The sequence below is a fragment of the Dromaius novaehollandiae genome, chromosome 2 (assembly GCF_036370855.1).
Source record: "Dromaius novaehollandiae isolate bDroNov1 chromosome 2, bDroNov1.hap1, whole genome shotgun sequence".
In the NCBI taxonomy this organism is placed as follows: Eukaryota; Metazoa; Chordata; class Aves; order Casuariiformes; family Dromaiidae; genus Dromaius; species Dromaius novaehollandiae.
In genome coordinates this window covers 23922477-23940770 of record NC_088099.1, presented here as the reverse complement: position 1 = coordinate 23940770, position 18294 = coordinate 23922477, and the positions used below count along the sequence as shown (strand labels likewise).

The 18294-nt window shown below is 40.8% G+C and overlaps 2 protein-coding genes across 5 annotated transcripts in view; both read right to left on the bottom strand.

Annotated features, from left to right (window-relative positions):
- The window catches only part of ITGA8 (integrin subunit alpha 8), a 113361-nt gene extending 105251 nt beyond the window's left edge, over positions 1 to 8110 (bottom strand). For 2 of the 3 annotated variants that reach the window (XM_026098730.2, XM_064505993.1), the window contains exons 1-2: positions 7748 to 8108; positions 7491 to 7615 (exon numbers count right to left, since the gene is read on the bottom strand). In XM_026098730.2, coding sequence (XP_025954515.2) covers positions 7491 to 7615; positions 7748 to 7944 — 322 coding nt within the window. In that variant the 5' untranslated portion in view covers positions 7945 to 8108. Of the gene's footprint in view, positions 1 to 7490; positions 7616 to 7747 lie in introns of all 3 variants that reach the window. The other variant, XM_064505992.1, reaches the window with a different exon arrangement.
- Positions 8111 to 14422: 6312 nt separating this feature from the next.
- The window catches only part of MINDY3 (MINDY lysine 48 deubiquitinase 3), a 62729-nt gene continuing 58857 nt past the window's right edge, over positions 14423 to 18294 (bottom strand). For both annotated transcript variants that reach the window (XM_064505991.1, XM_064505990.1), the window contains 2 exons: positions 17279 to 17350; positions 14423 to 15499 (listed from right to left, as the gene is read on the bottom strand). In XM_064505991.1, coding sequence (XP_064362061.1) covers positions 15350 to 15499; positions 17279 to 17350 — 222 coding nt within the window. In that variant the 3' untranslated portion in view covers positions 14423 to 15349. The remainder of the gene's footprint in view (positions 15500 to 17278; positions 17351 to 18294) is intronic.

Sequence of the window (18294 nt, the reverse complement as noted above, 5' to 3'; positions counted from 1 at the left end):
TATAACCAGCCCAGCAATCTGTACCTATCCAGACTACATCCAAGATGGCAAATGCCTTCAAATACCCATTTTGACATATGCATATGTACATGTGTATATATGTATCTGTGCATCTATATAAAAGAGAGAGGGAGAATATAAGAGGTAATATATATTACATATATTTATATATAACTAGATATAGGCAGAGTGGAGGGGAATAATCACTTTGATTTATACATATTTATATATTATATGGATAAAATATATAAACATAACAAGCATTTATATTTATATAAATATATACATACAGGTCAAGGAAAGTGATTATCTCCCTCTACTTGGTACATGGGAGGTGACATCTGGAACATTATATACAGTTTTGGGTCATCAGATAAGAGTTGGAGTTGTTTAGCCTAGAGAAGAGAAAATAAAGGAGGATCTGATTGCACGACATCCATACCTAATAGGTAGAGCGAAAACAGAGACAGACTCTTCTTTGAGATATGCAGCAAAAGGACAAGAGGCAACAGACACAAGTTGCAGCAAGGGAAATTCTGATTATATATACGAAAAAAATTCTTCACAGTGAAGGTGATTAAGCACTGGGACAGATTACCACAGAGGTTGTGGCATCTCCATCCTTGGATAGTTGACTACACAATGCTCTGAGCAACCCAATTTAACTTTGAAATCAGTTCTGCTGAACGTTTAGGGTCATGGCTCACAGGAGGGAAGCTGGAGTAGGAGTGGTTTGTACTGGGATACACGGTCCCATATTCCAGAACTGAAGGAAGAGATTGTCTTGGCACCCCTATCACCAAGGCAGGGTGTCATTTTTTGGTTTCAGTATCATAAAAGTTTCAAATGGTACCACACATTGCTAACCAAAGATAAGTCAGTAACAGTCACAGGATCATTCATATTAGGCCTTCCACAGAGACACAAAATACAATCTAGGGAACCAAACCAAGCAATTGCCTTCAGTGTTAACGCTGGGGAAAAAAAAGGCTTCTAGTGTTTTGAGACAGTAAGGACATCCAAATTCCTTGGATGATGAGAAGAGTTGCTTCTATTTTTAAACTGATCTGATTGTGCAAACATGGATTTATATTTCTTAATTGTGCCTAGATTGTATTCATAGGAGTTCTTTTAGTTTAATAAATCATAACCTAGGGATCCTTATTTGGACTTTCATTCCATGAATCAAGCAAAAGGAATTATCAAACCCAATAGGATTTTTTGCCTAAGTACAATCTGAACAAAAATTAATTGACATCTCAGAGCCTGAACTAATACAGTGAAGGGTATTTTTCCCCTTTCTTAGATAAGATTGAGACTTCTAAGAGAAACCCACAGAGGTCTGTTATAAACCAGAATGCTACACATGAACTGCGAGGTTCCAGATAAGGTCATACTGGCATACTGGCAGCTGACTGAAATGTGTCAGCATTTAAAAGTACAATGAACTTCTCCCTCAGCACTTTCTCTTGAGATGCAAATTCTGTTTTATTACAGAATTCCCCCAGAATCTTACCATCTTTACAGTTAATGATTTTTTCGTGTAACTAAATCTCTCAAGTCCCACAACACATCCTTTCCTTATACAGTACCTGGGTTCTGTTACAATCAGCTCAACTTCTGGCCAGACTAGCTCATGTTTTTTGTCAACTGCATGCTTGGTCAGAGCTGACCTATATTCCATTCCCCTTTCCTCTTCAGAGGCTGTTCAAATTTTCTCCATTTAGTTTAGAAAACATAACGTATTTGACCAAAACCTGCTAAAGCTCACTGACAGCAAAGACAACACACCAGTGAATTGTGGAAACTTAGGGGAAGAGTATCTAAGAATTCTGCCCATTTGAGGCAGGTAATTTAATTTAAAAGGTAAGGATGTGTTGTAGTGTGTTGTGCATGACAATTTAAAGTGAAAAATGAGTTTCTAAAATATGAACTATGAGATTTTTAACAAATCTCAAATGCAATAGTTTACTTCAGGGAGCATTTAAGTTTGCTCCTGTCTGCAAGATGCTTTCAGTGCTCCAGAACTTACCCAGTCAGCCAAGCAGGGGAAAAAGTTGCTCTCCTGCTACCTCTTCTGGCAGCAGAAAGGAAGTGCACCCAGTTTAAACAAGGACTACGTAATTTTACCTCCGCTAAAGCAGAGATAGTCACTGTAAGCTTCATTTCATAACGGAGAAACTGAAACGAAGAAGCTGGCTTTGTGTAGGTAACAGGAAAGCCGGATCAAAGCTCTCTGATATAATACCAATCCTTGTTCCCCTGTCCTCTTATTAAGTTTCAAAGAGTATCACAGTCTTGCACTGCAATGCAGCAGGACAAGGTAATGGGGCAGGAAAAGAAAGGAAACAAGTGAGACGAATCTTTGCCCTTTAGTCCGTATCTCTTGAGGTAAGGGGATACTAAAAGCCCTTCCATTATCCTTTATCTCAGTCCTCTGCTGCAATGAAGCGGGTTAAAGCACCAGTTGTGCTTTCAGAAGCACTGCTCTCAGCTTCTTCCCAGAGTATTTGCGCCGTCTCCCAGATTTAGGGAGCTTTAGAGAACTACAAACTTGGGACTACAAAAGAGAGTCCATGCTGTATCAAGGGAGCAGGAAACATGGAGAGTTCCTGCTAAAGCCCCTTGTTGGCTGAAGGCCATGTAATTGGCCAACCAATATGGGAATACCCTGTTATATGACCTGCCTGTGGATGGAAGGGCTTAACTCACCTATGCATGTCAAAACTTTGTCCCCCTTTCATCCTCTGCCTCCTGTCCCTTGTCAGAAACAGTCTTTTTCATCAAGAAGACTAATTACTGATGTTATTTTGCAATTAAGTCACCTCAGTGCTTTGGAAATCATCAGACTGATTGCTCTGAAGAACAAAGATAGGTGATCTGAGAGATTAGTGACATCTTGGGAGAATTCCCTGTAGAACAATTTCAATTAAGCAGTACTGATTTTAGGAATGTGCTGCAGGTACTCCTGCATTTGTTCTAATTCTACCTAAAAGATCTTCTCAGCAGGAAGTTTAGCCCACACATGATTCCACATTAACACAAGTTATGCAGTTGCTCATAGCACTCAGACCAGCTTGGGCATCCTAACATAGTGCTGCGCTATGCCACAGAGAAAGCCCCATGATTTCACGTGTAGTCTCCTTTTTGACTATCAGTACTCGTAGTAAGGAACCCAGTCTGTGTTTTACAGTTAGAACATGGCACTCAGACGTAATGACATATTTTCAAAGGTGGCTTCATATCTTTCCCTGAAAATTGGGTGAATACTGAGTGTTTTTGTTTTTTACGTTAGTAACCAACACAATGTCTACTCCCTCGTAGGACTTTATTTTCCAAGAAAAAAGGAGCAAGAGAGTTTTGCAACACACATGGATTTGCCTTTTGCCATTTCAGGCTTACATAAGTCAAAGTGCAGAGTTTAGTCCTCAATGCCACAGCGTGGTGGCAGGAAGGTGAGCTGCACTTTCTGCCAGGCACTCTGAGGTGTCAGATCTCTGATCTGCTGGGGCAGAGATCTGCAGTTTTCTTGCACCAGGTTCAGGATGACAGGTCCAGGTAGGCTTAGCATCTGTGTTCTCCCTTCAAAAGTCTATGACATGAGATATAGAATAGCTTTTTTTAAAACTAAAACTTCAGTTATTTTAAAAATAGGATACCATTCACAGAGAAAGCAACTCTTCAGCAAAACAGCCCATACCCAAGACTATTCTATCTCATTGCTTACCACCAAATTTTAAGCTAAGTAAGCCTGAGTTTTTCTGTAATGTGTCTATCACTCAATTGGCTCCCTCAGATCACTTCCTGAAAAAGTCCCTCCTCTACCTGAGGCAATATATATTTTGCAAACGCACCACATTTGTTTTCATCGTTTTTTTTCCTTCTGACTCATGGGTGTGGTCTTGCTCATCTCTGCCTCTTAACGAGCGTTAAATGCTTGTGGAGAGAGGTTTTTTCCTTTTTTGTTTAACTTTATAGCCTCATAATAAGGCATATCTATCCATATCATTCAGTACACATCCCAATATCAGTAAAACACAGAGTAACTCTAAGAGCAAGGCCACATCTCTCACACCATGGTATTAGAAAACTTCCAGGCTTTTGACTGAAGCTATCACAGCGTACTTGTCAGACCTCTCACATTTTTTCATTTAGTAAGCTTGAAGACAATAATACTGTTAATACGAATAGCATCAAAGCACTTACAGATGAAGGAAGCTTTCTTGAAATTAGGCCAGTTCTCCTTAGGGAAACAGTGAAATAGTCTGTACGGTTACATATAAACCTCACTTGTCCAGTTAAGTGCCCACTTACACACTGCTTTCCACAAGCAAAACAGAGGCACTGTGAGATTATGCAGTGATTTGCAATCACACATCTGCAACCATACACTACTCTACCTGTGCAGACTCACTGCTTGTGAGGTCATTCTAGTCGTGTGGAAATCAAAAGGACTATTATGGTTTTCTGGTAAAAGGGTTCTCATTCACTGAACTTTCTCTGCTTCTGAAGTCTGTTGGCTGTTGTTGGCAGTAAAAGCTCAAAGAGCATCCAAGTGCACTATATATTGCCTCCTCAATGGGAGAACACAACTTGCATTGAATAAAAGATGCCTGAATTACATTTGTGTATCCAGTCCCCAGAAACTGAAAACATGTCAAAAGCTCTCACCCTCATGCATTATTTTAAGCCAGTGGTTTTCAACCACTTGGATTTATTGGGCTCTCCAATATTTATGTTATAGGGGAAATTCCAATTTCTGGGACCTGCAGAAATTTCACATATCTAGCTTGGGATATAGTACATGTGAAATCTGCCTTTCTCTTGCAAATCCTCTAGAATTCCCCCCATCAATCCCTCATGGCTGAAAAATACCGATTTAATAAATTCTATGTGTATTTGTTGGATCACACTGCCATTCAAGTGTTACATAACATTCTCCCTTGCTTTCTAATTCCACCTAATTTTAACTTATGGTCTTAATTAAGAATGCTGTTAATTATTCATCAGTTTTGTTTCTTTTGTTGTGCTTTCTGAATCTAACTGAAAGAGCTGATAAAATTTGATTATCTTCTAGATAAAAGTACTTAAAAGCAAGCTTTGTACAAAAATGCATGAAAATGAGATCTTCCGGCCCTGAAGCAGTCTATGTAGTCTTTCTGTTCTGTTTTATAAAATGTTTCCAAGACTTTTACAAATCCCCTATGAGGCATGAAGCATTACCCTTTAAAATTAAAGCTGTAAGAGTTGAATACCCAGTCTCGTAATAATTACTGGGTGTTTTTGTTTTGGGAGAAAGGATAATCTGGTGATTAAGGCACTGGAAGAGGATGAAAAGATCCAGAGTCAATCTCTAGTATCACCACCAACTTTCTGTATGAGCAATTTTTTCTTTTTCTCAGAATAAATACAAAAATGTGAATATAAATATAAAACAGGAATAACAGCATTTCTCACGGATGTTGTAGGGAGAAGGTGCAGTGAGTACAGGAAAGAAACACAATCTGAAAATGCCCCTAATATTGATAAAGGATTAGCTATGTCCCACTATAGTAGTCAAAGGCTCCAAAAGGAATCGTGTGTAACAAACTATTTAAAATAGTATCACTTAGTCTAGTTATGGTGTACTGATCTCTTTGTGGGAATAGTGGAAAGGAACAGAAAACTTGCTTCTGCAAGTAAAGCACTTTGGAGCTAAAGGAGTTGACACGAAATGTATATCCACACTTTAATCAAAGAGTCATAGCAGGTCTATGGGAGATGGCCTTTATGTGCTGGCAATAAGGACACAGCTGTACGGGCTTTGGTACAAGCTCTGCAAACCTTCCTGGGGTTCTTGCATACAAGGGCAGCTGGCCAGTGCTGAAGTGTGTGAATCGACACCTTCACCGCCATTGGTACCTGGATTAGACAGGTAATGATAACACTGCTAAGCTTGCCTCTGCTGCAATCCCACTGCCAAGTACAGTTTATTTATATCTATGCCTACACAAAGGGCTCTCTCCTGCTTAATTTAGCTGCAGCAGAGCCAGCAGCTCTAACTGCTGCGTCTCATCTAAAAGTCAGGCATCTAATCCTCAGTCCTGAAACTATCCTTAGGCTCCCTTAAAAGCCACTGGAAAGAGAAATACTCCCAGAAGATATAAACAACTGCCTCAGGTAGACAGAATGAACCACACTTTGGAGGTGCCAAGCTCTCTGTCCTGTCTGGAAAGTGGTGTGACACATCTGAAGCCTTCCTGATGTAGTTATCAGCCTGCTGGCCTGCTACTGTGCCTGTATGCCGAATACAGTATCTGTAAACAGAAATCTCTACCAAAAGAGTGTGGAGCTGTCCTGAGCCTCTTTGGTGACGTTTCCTACAGATTGCTACAGGAAGGTGGGTTTTGGCCTAAGTTTCATCACTAGGTTTTCATTCATTTTCCATAATTCTCCTTTAAAATGCAATGGAATTTTCATTTGGTCTGAAAGTTTTCTACTCAAACTTGAAATCAATTTGTACAAATAATATATTCCACTTCTGCAGCATGAATCATTTAGTTATAAGATGGAAATACAGGAACGTTAGCTCTGTTTTAAAGATATACATACCATACACATAATAATAAAAATACTGTATGACTATTGCGCTAACATACAACCATACCCTGTGTTACATGCCCAAGTAGCCAGACACACAGGCGACAGATGCTGCGTTGTGAGCCCTCAGAAGAGGCGCTGTCTCTTGCACTGCTCTGAAGAGCGCCCAGCGCAACGGGAGAGTCACCCTGAGCAGAGCTGCTGGATGCCAGCACAGTAGTAGGATGTGTGTGTGCCTTGAGCTAGAGGGGGTGAAGATCTGCACTGCTTACGTGCTATGTTTAAGTAAGCTTTTCTAATTCAATTTGTGCGCTTAGAAAAAGACTGAGTTGTATTATGTTCACATTTAAATAAGCCGTAAGTGCTAAGATTAAATATAACCTAAAGAATCACAATTTTGTTTAACGATTAAAGTGTCAAAATCTGCCTAAATGAAACCAAACAGTTTCAATGTCCCTGGAAACACTAAGTTTAAATTATTTTAAGACCTATAACGAGAAAACAAGAGAAAACATAAACAGGCTGAATTGTTTAAAATGTGTGTTCTCTCTAATTAAATAAGAAACATCTGTCTCGGGATTTTGGAAGTGGATATAATCTACCCGCGCTGCATCTAAATCAGTTCACGTCTCGCTTCCAATATTCTGAAAGAAAACTCTTGTTTTCTGTGGAGAATCAAACGAGCAGCCCCGTGAGGGACTGCGTCCATCAGAGGAGACGGAGAACCCCTCGCTGGAAACACCACCAAGCACTGAGGAACTGCGGGATTTGGGGAGCGAGACGCGGGGCCGGGGTTTTGCCTTCGGAACGCTAAAAATAAGGATTTTCGAAGGCAGGCGTCTGCTTCGCTCTCGTCAAAGCTTTGGGAGAGGGGCAGCTGCAGAGATGAACTACGCCAGCGACCGACTTACTGGTGTTGTCGAAGGGGATCTGGCGGCAGCGCGCGGCGGGCCAGGCGCAGTAGTACACGGCTCCTCCCTGCACGATGTCGGGCTGCGAGGTGTTGGCGCGGGGGGCTCCCACCAGGACGCTCACCCTGCAACGCACGGGCCGTCACCCCGCGCCGCCGCCCTCGCCTCGCCTCGCCTCGCCTCGCCCCGCGCCGCCCCGCCGCCCCTCCGCGGCGCGGCGCAGCCCGCGCGGCCCCCGCGGCGCCGCCGCCACTCACGTGCTGGCGTCCGGCGCGTAGAAATCCACCGAGTACCCGAAGTAGCTGCCCGGCGGCCCGCTGTACACCGTGAGCTTCTCCTCGTCCAGGTTGAAGGCCACCAGCGCCGGCGGCCAGAGCAGCGCTGACAGCAGGAGCAGCGCGCACGGCCGCTGCCGCCGCCGCCCGGCGCCGCGCCCGCGGCAGAGGCGCAGCATCCTCGCCGAGGCGGGAGCTCGCCGGGACGGAGGGAGCGGCGCGGCTGCCCCGGCGCCGTGCGGGGCCGCGGCGCTCTGGCTGCCGCCGTGCGCGGGCGGCGGGGCGGGGGGCTGGCGCGGGAGGCTCGGCCCCGCTCACCGCCCGCCGCCGCCGCCGCCGCCGCCGCCGCCGCGGGCGAGCCGCGCGCTCGGGCGCCCCCTGGCGTCCCGCGGTAGGCGGCCCCGCGGCCGGCGGCGGCCCCTGAGGAGCCGCGGGGTTGGAGAGGGGGCGGAGGGGGCGCGGGGCGCGGCGGGGCTCCGCACCCGCCTCGGCGGGCAGCCGCTCCTCGGCAGCTCCCGGGGGCACCGGGAGCCTCCCGCGTGCCCTGAGGCGGGCCGGGACGCGGCGGGGGCTGCGCCGCGGCGGCCCGGAGGCGGGAGGCTGGCGGCTCCGCACGGCACGGGCCGGTCCCGCCTCGTCCAGGGGCGCCGAAGCCGTGGAGCTGCGCAGTTCGGGTGCGGGTCCGGCCGTTTAGCCCTCTGGAGGGGCAGAAAGCTTGTAGCAAATAGGGAGATACTGGGGCAGCCTGACGCGGCCGCCCCGGCCTGACCTGGCTCCTGGGACCCCGAGTTACAGAAGTTCGTTTTACAGCACTGAAGAATAGTAGGCTGTGTCTGGGGAGACTTACTTACATTGGTCTTACTAAGAAAATCCCTCAAACAAGCCGGGAGAAATACATGAGACTAGGAAAACCCCGTAACGTGGCCTGGCAGAGTTACCAGAACCAAAACTACACTTGTGGGGCCATGTTCACGAGACCGTGGCTGGCGGTTCCTGCGTGAACCTCTCCTGCTTCCAGCACTTCGAGAGTTTGAACTTAGGAGTGTGATACTTGAGAATTTCCTTTTAGGAAGTAAAAGTACATAGAAAAGAAACACTTGTGTAAGTTAGACATTCATCAGATTGTTACATGACTGCCAGCATGTCTATTATTCAGCGGCAGCAGAAATGGAAAAAGATCTTTGCTTATTTTAAAAAAAACCTCTTTAACCACAGGAAAGATGTGAACGGCACCACACAGTTCAGGGCACATTGGGAAATGCATTCCTCTGTAAACTTCTGTTAGTGCTTGCCTGACTGTGTAAACTTTAATTACACTGAAGGGAATACCTTACGTGCTCACAGAGGAAAACATTACTATATGCCATTACCACAAGCCCTGTGCAAGAGCAGGTGTCGTGCCTCCTTTCCCGCAGAGCTGCGCAGCACTACTTCCCTTCAAGATGCATTGAATGGGGCTTTTACAAAGCTCCTCTTACAATTTCTTCGTAAAAGTAATGAAAAGACAGTGAAGCTGTATAACTCCCTTCTTCAGTTGTTCTGCCCTCGTTGCTAGGCCCACAGTGGTGCAGTAGTTGTTTTTGTTAAGAGTATGTTAAAACTGCATCTGCCTCAAGTGCTCCCTTCCCCTACAAAGCTTAATGGGACATCAAACCTACATCTTGAGGGAACAGTGTTATTTTTCTTACCAGCTCAAAGATAGGAAGAAAAGGGAAAAAACATTTTGATTTCTATTGAATCAGCTCAATTAGGAAAGAAAAAAAGGGTTGTTTTCCAGCATTTACAATATAGCTATGTTCAAAAAATATCAGCGAAAAATCAGAAGACTAGAGAACATTCAGAATGAAGCCCAGTATAAATGTAGTAGAGCACACCTAAAAAAGCAGCTGAAAGTATTTTGTTTTGTTCTGAGGTTCTGGTTTCTTTACTTTTGTGTTTGTTTTAATTTAAGTGCTTTATGGGAAGATTTACTCTGATAAAACTGACATTCCTGTTCTCTAAAATAGAAGAATGTTTATTTCCAGCATTAACTGTATGACTCCTAGCTGTCCCCACAGGCTTGTAATATTCCTTAATTCTGCTAGTCTTATAACAGTATATACTTTACTCTTCCTATTAGAATGAAATATAACCATTGGCATTTTTTAGTTATTTTACATTGAACAAGTATCACTTAGAGAGAAATGCCAATAATAAATTCAGAAGTGCTTTAATGACTTCTGAGCTTAACTCCTACTCTTAAAAGGGATGCAGTTTCAAGGCACCTGAAGGCTTTTGAAAGTTGTATACCATAGTACTATATGATTAGAAATTCAGCTATAGTAAATACTGAATTATGCTACATAATAATAATGCCTCTTATTTAGCATGATAAAAGTCAGATTCAATGCTCTGTTTTACAAGTAAGGTCACTGAGGCTCAGAGAACTGCTCAGATAACACACCAGACGTGTGGTACACAGGGAGATAAAAGGCAACATATGCTGGTGCTGTATCCACCTCGCACAGATCTATCCATAACAGAGTTAGAAGTTCAGTAATTAGCACAGCTGCAGATTCGTGAGTGTTCACGTGCATAGGAAGATAGAAGAGGCATAGCAGTAACACAGGTAGTTCTAATAAGCTCCTCTTGACCTTGCGTTTTCAGTTTGGGTATTGTCTATATCCCAAATCAATTAAAGCAGATAACTGAAATATCTACTTGTTGCATCTTTAAAGCAGACAAATAATTAAAATGATATATTCTTAAAAGTGAAGATGAACAACACACTGAATCATTTCTCCTGATCTACTTGGTAACAGCAGGGCTAGAATCTCCGTATGTGGAGAAAGTTCCTTATGAGATGCTGAAAAAACAATATAGAACTGCACCTAGCAGGCTAGAGCTATTTCACTGGTTTCCTAATTACCCACCAATAACAAATTCAAAAAACCAAAATATGTTGCTTGTATTTGTCTCATATAGCTTGAGTTCTTGAACTCCAAAGACACACTCTAAAAAGTACCACGTACATTTTTACTAAAGTACGATGACGTTTCTGTCTTCATTTCTGTTTTGTCTAATTTCAGCAATAACTGTCTTTCCTGTTTTTCTCCCAGCACCCAGCCCCATTAGATCTTAGCACAAGCTCTGCAGTTCTACCACAGTCCAACCCAAAAAGCCATGCTTTGGTGCTGGCTCACTAGATCCTTCCCCAGGTGCTCTGGGCTGCAGAGTCTTGATTGTAATGCCTGAATAGCCTGTTTCGCTAGGTATTTCACAAACCAGAGTATGTTTGTATCTAAGTGCACTAGGAGAATGAAGTATCATTATCTGTTGCAGCACAAACACCCAAGCTCTACTTAACATCTCCAGATTTGAGCTAGTCACTTCTTCATTAAACATCTCAGTAGATACAGTGCATCTTTTCTCAGGTTCTTTTTCAGGATCCTGTCCATCACTGTAGCACCTTTTATCAAATAATTTTAATACCTAAATCAAAGTCCCTTCTGGACTTGGACTATTTGACGCTGGGAGGATGCTTTTTAATTTTTGTATTCGTTGCTGATTTTCTTTTGTTTCAGAAAGGGATGCTAGTATTGTCAACATTGCTCTGATGGTAAAAAAGATACTTTGAAGAAGATTTTACAGTGTTTTCCTAAATATCTTGGACTGTTCTGATCTTTGGAAGCATCCTGGTTTCCCCAGAGTTTAAAACACTTTGGACCGGACTTTGTGGTCTGCATTGTTCAAGAGGTAAGCAGCTGTCCCAGTAGTTCGCAGACTGAAGTTTGGGCTTTCATATCCAGGCCCTGATACTTCGAATATTGGCTTTGAATATTGAACCAAAAGTTTAAATAAGCTCTGGAAATTGACTTGGAGCCAGTCCAGAGAACATTTAGAAGAATATTTAGCAATAGAGTCCAAAAGTCATTGTACACCTGTTTATCCTATAGAATAACTGGAAGGTCAGATATGGAACCAAATAATTTATATAGACAAAATGCAAGAATCTTGGTGTGAGTTTATACATCTTATATTATATGTAGTGGGTGAGGCTAACAGATCGGTATGGTCTTTTCAACCTTAAAAATCAATGAATCAAAGCTGCTACTGAAATTTCTGCCAACGTAAAACTTAAAGATTAATATCTCATAGAAGGCTCTATTTACAAAAGCTTTAATCTTATTAATGCCACTATCTAGCCATCTGTCTGCTAGCAGAAGGAGAATAAATACGTCAAAGCATCATCACCTAGGATTTTAACATCATAAATCTTGTTAAAATTAATGGCCATAAATCCTTTCAAAACACTTCAGTAACAAAGCCCAGGTGTCCAATCCGCACAGGAAAGCTTACCTATTTGCTTTAGTTATTTGCTAGTTATGTTTCTGTGGTAAGGAGGCCTTCTCCTGAACTGTAATTGGAGCCATTGCACAGACCATATTTTGTATTGATTAGCTGGACATGATCGTGAAGCAAAAGGGTTAAAGGACAATGTGACCATGCTCTAAAGGAGCATGAATTTCTTATCAGCCTTCTTATCGTATTGCCAGCTTCTGAATCTGAGCACCTGCTCGTACCTTCTAACTGAAAAGGATGAATTTTAGCCAGTATAGAAGTCAAAGAGCAATGAGGGATTTGGGTGTGGCCTACTTCATTATGGGGCTCATTTCTATGTGTTTCACCTATGTGCTGTCTCTTCTCCATTAGGGAATTAAAAGCCTGGCAATTTTTGCTTCTGGCCAGTTCAGTGAAGAACAAATTCATTAAGTTGTACTCAAAACTTTGCTAGATTCCCTTAGACTAGTAGTTTTACTAATACAAGACCTTCTTTCTTCTTCCCCCAGGTCCTAGTTATTGGGATATGAATTCAAGGTGACAAGCTGACAAACTATACTCAGCATTCACTTTTGAGACTTACCTCTGTGAACACTGTTCAAGTTAAAAATCTTATCAGAATTCATATATGAAAAGTATTAAAGCTAATTTGAGAAGGAGACTAAGTCATCTAGCAACCTAGGTTTATAGCCTCTAGAAAAATGTTTCCTTTCAAGAGGAAATCTCACGCAAATACTATTTTCCTTGGTTTGTAAATATTAACTAGTTTAATCACATAAAATCAAAGTGAAACAAAACCTAACAAGCCACTCTCCCATCTTCATGAAAACACAGACTGGCTGCTTAGTGCATGAGACCCCACAGCGGGGAACAGTAGGGATGTTGCAGGGGAGGATCTGAACACAGGGCAGGGAGGGTGACCAGCTGGAAGGCAGCTGCCCTGGGGGTGCTGTCAGACAAGTTGGACACGAGCCACCAATGTGCCCTTGTGGCAAATAAGGCCAACAGTATCCTGGGCTGCATTAGGAAGAGCATTGCCACCAGGCCAAGGGAGGTGATCCTCCCCCTCTACTCAGCCCTGGTGAGACCACATCTGGAGTACTGGGTCCAGTTCTAGGCTCCCCAATACAAGAGAGGCATGGAGCTATGGGAGAAGCTGCAGCAAAGGGCTACTAAGATGATAAAGGGACTGGAGCATCTCTCATATGAGGAAACGCTGAGAGAGCTGGGACTGTTCAGCCTGGAGAAGAGAAGCTTGTGGGGAGCTTGTGGGAACAGATCTTATCAATACATATATGTGACAGGATGGTATAAGGAAGACAGAGTCAGACTCTTTTCAGTGGTGCCCAGTGACAGGACAAGAGGCAATGGGCGAAAACTGAAACACAGGAATTTCCATCTGAATCTAAGAAAAATCTTTTTACTGCGAGGGTGTTGGAGCACTGTAACAGGTTGCCCACAGAGGTTGTGGAGTCTCCACCCCTGGAGATATTCAGAAGACATCTGGACATGGTCCTGGGCAATGTGCTCTAGGTGACCTGCTTGAGCAGGGGGTTGGACTAGATGATCTCCAAAGGTGCCAACCAATCAACCATTCTGTGATACTTTTGTCTAGCAATACTGCTGTTGCACAAGTCTTCTAACACAAGGCTCACACAGTCAGATGGAATACTTGTGTTCTAAGTGAAGTGAGTCAGATAATAATTTGAAAAGATTTCTTAATTTGTGTTATCTGCGAAGGATTTTTTTTTTTTTTTTTAGGAAAAATCTTAAATATAACATACATTACTGTCAGTTTTGCATTCAGTAATGGTCATGGTAATTCCAGGAGTTATATTTTTAAACAAGTAATGATTGGAACTATACCGTTCACCCATTTCCAGATGTAAATATAGTAGATATATTCTACAATCTTGTAGAGGAGATATTTGCAAGTGTTATGCAAAGGATTATGTTTTCTTTCTACCATTACCATGTAATTTACAGTGCAAATTCTCCAACAGTGGTTTATCACCTCCACTACATAGCTTATTTTGACCAAGGCAGTTTGTTTTCCTGCATCATGGTCATTCCAGTCTCACACTGTTATTTGCACCTAAAATGAAAGTTTTTTAAAAAAGTAAATAAACCTGAATGTGAATTCTCAGCCTTGCTGGCATTAATATAAACCCTGCATTCACAGTTAAGATACAAGAAATTATTTTTTGTTCTTTTTTTTCCCCTGAAAAGTGTTCATTTCCAAAATGGTCATTTCTAAACCCAAGGCCCCTTTTCATCATATAAGAGAGGCAGTGAACAAGTTGGACCAAAAGCAAACTTAAAACACTACATCATGAGTCGAGGAAAAGATTTTATTTTAGGGCTAACAAGTTGATAATAAATAAAGGAATATAATAATGTAATAACAGATGTTCTCATGCACTTAACACATACAATAAAGCTGGCTTACACTGCTGTTTGGACATATTGAGAAGAGGTATTTGGCAATATTATAAATTTGAACAGTTTAAAGATTAAAGAACAAGAAATTCTTTCTGCTGTTAATTTTTTACATTTCTTTTATACAAATTCAAATAAATATTAATACATCTATTTTTTCTTCAGATTTTGTATTCACTTTTAGCATGCCTGATAACTAAGCCACAGCAATATACAACTGCCAAGAAAGAATATTTATGAATTATACTTAGTAATAGTCCTAGAAATGCATCTTATTTATATCACATTGTGCAAGCTCTTTAGGTAAAACTGAATTTTAAGAAAAACTGCAGAAAGTCTAAACTCATTTAAATATTTTCAGTGCAAAGGCCAGTCTAGTCCACAAATTATGGTACTGTAATGTAAGCCAATATTGTTTAAATAATAAAACATGCCTATATGATTCAGAGGAAGCTGAATATGTTTTATGTTTTAAAGATCTGATATCTAATATGCAGATTCTGCAGTATCAGACATTTTCCAAATCTTCATGAAATGGCAAAATAATTTTAAGACTTTATAAGTTTTTTTTTTTTAAGATAACTCACATTAACAGTACTACAGCGGCCAAAAGAGACAAACTATTATAATAGAAATCAATCTGATTAAAAAATTAAATATTCCAATTAACACTGAAAAAGTGTTTGTAATCATTATTTACAATTCATCAATGATACCAGTGTATAACTTCACACAGTCAAAGTATACCACTTTCCAAGCAAATACCAACTCTTATATCCCCATTCAAGCATCTGATAGTAGTATGTTGTTTATATATGAAATGCATCAGTTTAAGGAAGGAGATCGATCTGTGGTCCAGAGTAATTCTATATATGGCCATTTGGTTTGCAAGCACCGTTTTACAGGAGTGTCATCAGTCTGTAGCATTGGTTCTTCAAAACCCATAACAACTGCTGTGCCTTCTACATACATGACCTGTCAAAATAAACCCAATTATGTCAGCCTATGTTTGTTTAAAATCTCCAAGATGAGATGACTATTTTCACATGGTTAGGAAGCATTTGTTATAAAGCATTTTTTTTACAACAGAAATCAAGTTCATAAAGTTTTACATGTTTTCTTTTTTCTTTTTCTTTTTATTTTTTAATAAAATGAAAGATGAAATCTAAGGAACCTAATCTTTTAGACTCTACTGCCTGAAAATCCTGATGAGGCCATATCCACTTGACAGTTCACATGAATGGATTGTAAGGGCCAAAACTGGGAAAAAAATCTAGAAAATCCAATGCACAAATTCTGTGACAATGGATCATCCAACTCCAATGTGCTTTTCTGCTTGTCAGAAAAAACAATGTAAAATTAATGTCTAAAAAGTATTTCCCTATGGTAGACTGTGCTCTGGAAAAAAAAAAAGTTTTTGCTGTGAAAAGTATGGTTTTGAAATAAGTATTTTTAGTGCAATAAATTGTCTCGATTTGGACTTCCTAATCACAAAAGTGATGGACTTTTTGCACAGGCACCTACTACTAGAAGTTTTAAAAATTACTGATTTTTTTTCTTTTAATTTTCATGTAACTGGGAAGAGAGTGAACACGCACACACACAGGGCAGAACAAAAGAAGAGTTAAGAAAAATAACTGCATGGCAGTTTTAATAAAACAAAAGGCCAAAAAATTACATGAACATTAATTTCATGTATTCATATACCATAGTTGATGTGAAGCATAGGATGTAATTTCAGAATGTACAGATACTCAGCATTGCTGGAGATCAGACAACTTGTTTAGATGCCCAAATTTAAGAGCAAGATATTTGAAATGTTTTCACCTAAAGCAGACCAAATGGTACAGTACAGAAATTGTATCTTAGACTTAACTTTATGGAATGAATCCTCCACAAAATTAAACTTATGTTTCTAGTAGTTCCATTCATAAATCAACATTTAAAATGGTGTAGACAGAATCCCTGAACACAAGCCTTTGTTTAAATTTTGTGTTATGTATGTATGTTGAATATTAAAAATAAATGCTTCTTTGAATGTTTTTGCTTATGTTTGGGTATACGAAACTGCTGGATATTTCACAGTGGTAACTGTAATGACTTCATAACTCCAAGCTATTCTGACGACTGAATATATACATTTTCTGGAAGAGTCTTCCCACTTCTAGTCATTTCTTTGTTCCCTATGTTTATTAATTCCCTATATTCTTCTACACTAAGTGTTTATTCAGAACTGGTTTAGAAGTGGTTATAATGTGTCACGTATACTCCCCAAGAAAACTGAAACTGCAAATGTTTTTTTTGTCCCCAGCTAAGTGGTTCCAAAAAATCTTGATTTTGAAGCAAGTTTGGAATACTAAAAATACTTCACAAAAAATTCCAAACATCTCAATTCAGATGTGTAGTTACTTACAGAAGTTAGAGTTTGTCTGTGTTACATCTCTATTGTCTATAGTTTAGATCCCACTTCTCATGGATGAACTAACCACTCTACTGAAAAAGCGTATCTTAAGAGATGCGGTCCAGCCAACTAATCCAGTATGTGAGCAAAAATAGGATCAGGAGCACAAGGCAGTTTCCAGTCTAGATGTATCATTTTGGAAGAAAAATATTCAAAGAATGATTTTGTAAAAAGCCAGTTTCAAGTAAAAGTACTTTACCTGCAATTATGGCCAGTTTTACATGTCATTACAGGGAGTCAGTTTTGCATGCTAATTGTTATCTAAGGCTAGATTTACGTTTCTCAGATCTTACCTTTTCATTATAGTTAGACTGCTTCAGTCCATTGTAATGGTAAACAGTGAATGACTCTGAAACCCTAGAGTCCTAGTAGAAAGAAGGCAGTTAATTTCATGTAATATATACACTGTCTTGATAGTGTCTGTCTGGTCTTTACAACTACACAGAAGCATTTAAGCAGGAAGACACAAGCAGATTGTAAAAAAAGTATCATTTCTTTCCCCAGATTTTCAAGAACAAGTTGTGATTTTCAGTGCTTGTCTGGACATTTTAAATTATAACTTAAGCGCTGTGCACGCAGAATCTGTCCTAGTTATTCAAGTTGGACACCTTAAGTAGTAGCCTCAGTTATGTGTATGTATGACAAACTGCATGGATGCTACCAAGTTAAATATTTACTAAGGACCAAATCCAATCCCCCACCCTCCATTTCAGAGCAAGAGTAATTTTACATCTTAGTCTGCCTAACTAAACTAATTCTGAAAACACCTGTTCAGCTGCTGCTTAAACATTCAAAGTGTTTAAATGCTTTAGTCCTAAAAAGGCCTGAAAAAAATTGCATTTAGCTGAATAGGTGAATAACACTTAATTTGTGTATCCTATCTCTTTTATACCTACTGGACCAGGCTCCAAACAAAAGCTTATCGCTTTTTTAAAAAATGGAGGGTAGAGGCTGGAGTGAGGAGAGATCTGCTCAGGTTACAGTACACTCATGAGAATACAAAAAGCCCTCATTCATTTTTCTCCTCTGCTTGGAGGGATTCAAAAACCTTATCTTGCTATGGGTCTCAGACAGCAAGCTAGGCTATTCAGTGCAGGCGGGAGACAGAAGAAAAAAGTACGGGGTAACTGACTTCTGTAAGTTGCTTCACAAGCATAGATAAAACTATCCTGGGGAGGAAAAAGAGCACACATTCTTTTCTCTGATGAAAGCATGCTCACCCTGAAGGTTTAGAAGTGTTGGTTTCCAGTTCCTGTCCCACAGATGTTGACTTCTGTGCAGTAATTTTTTCAAAAAAAAGTGCATACAG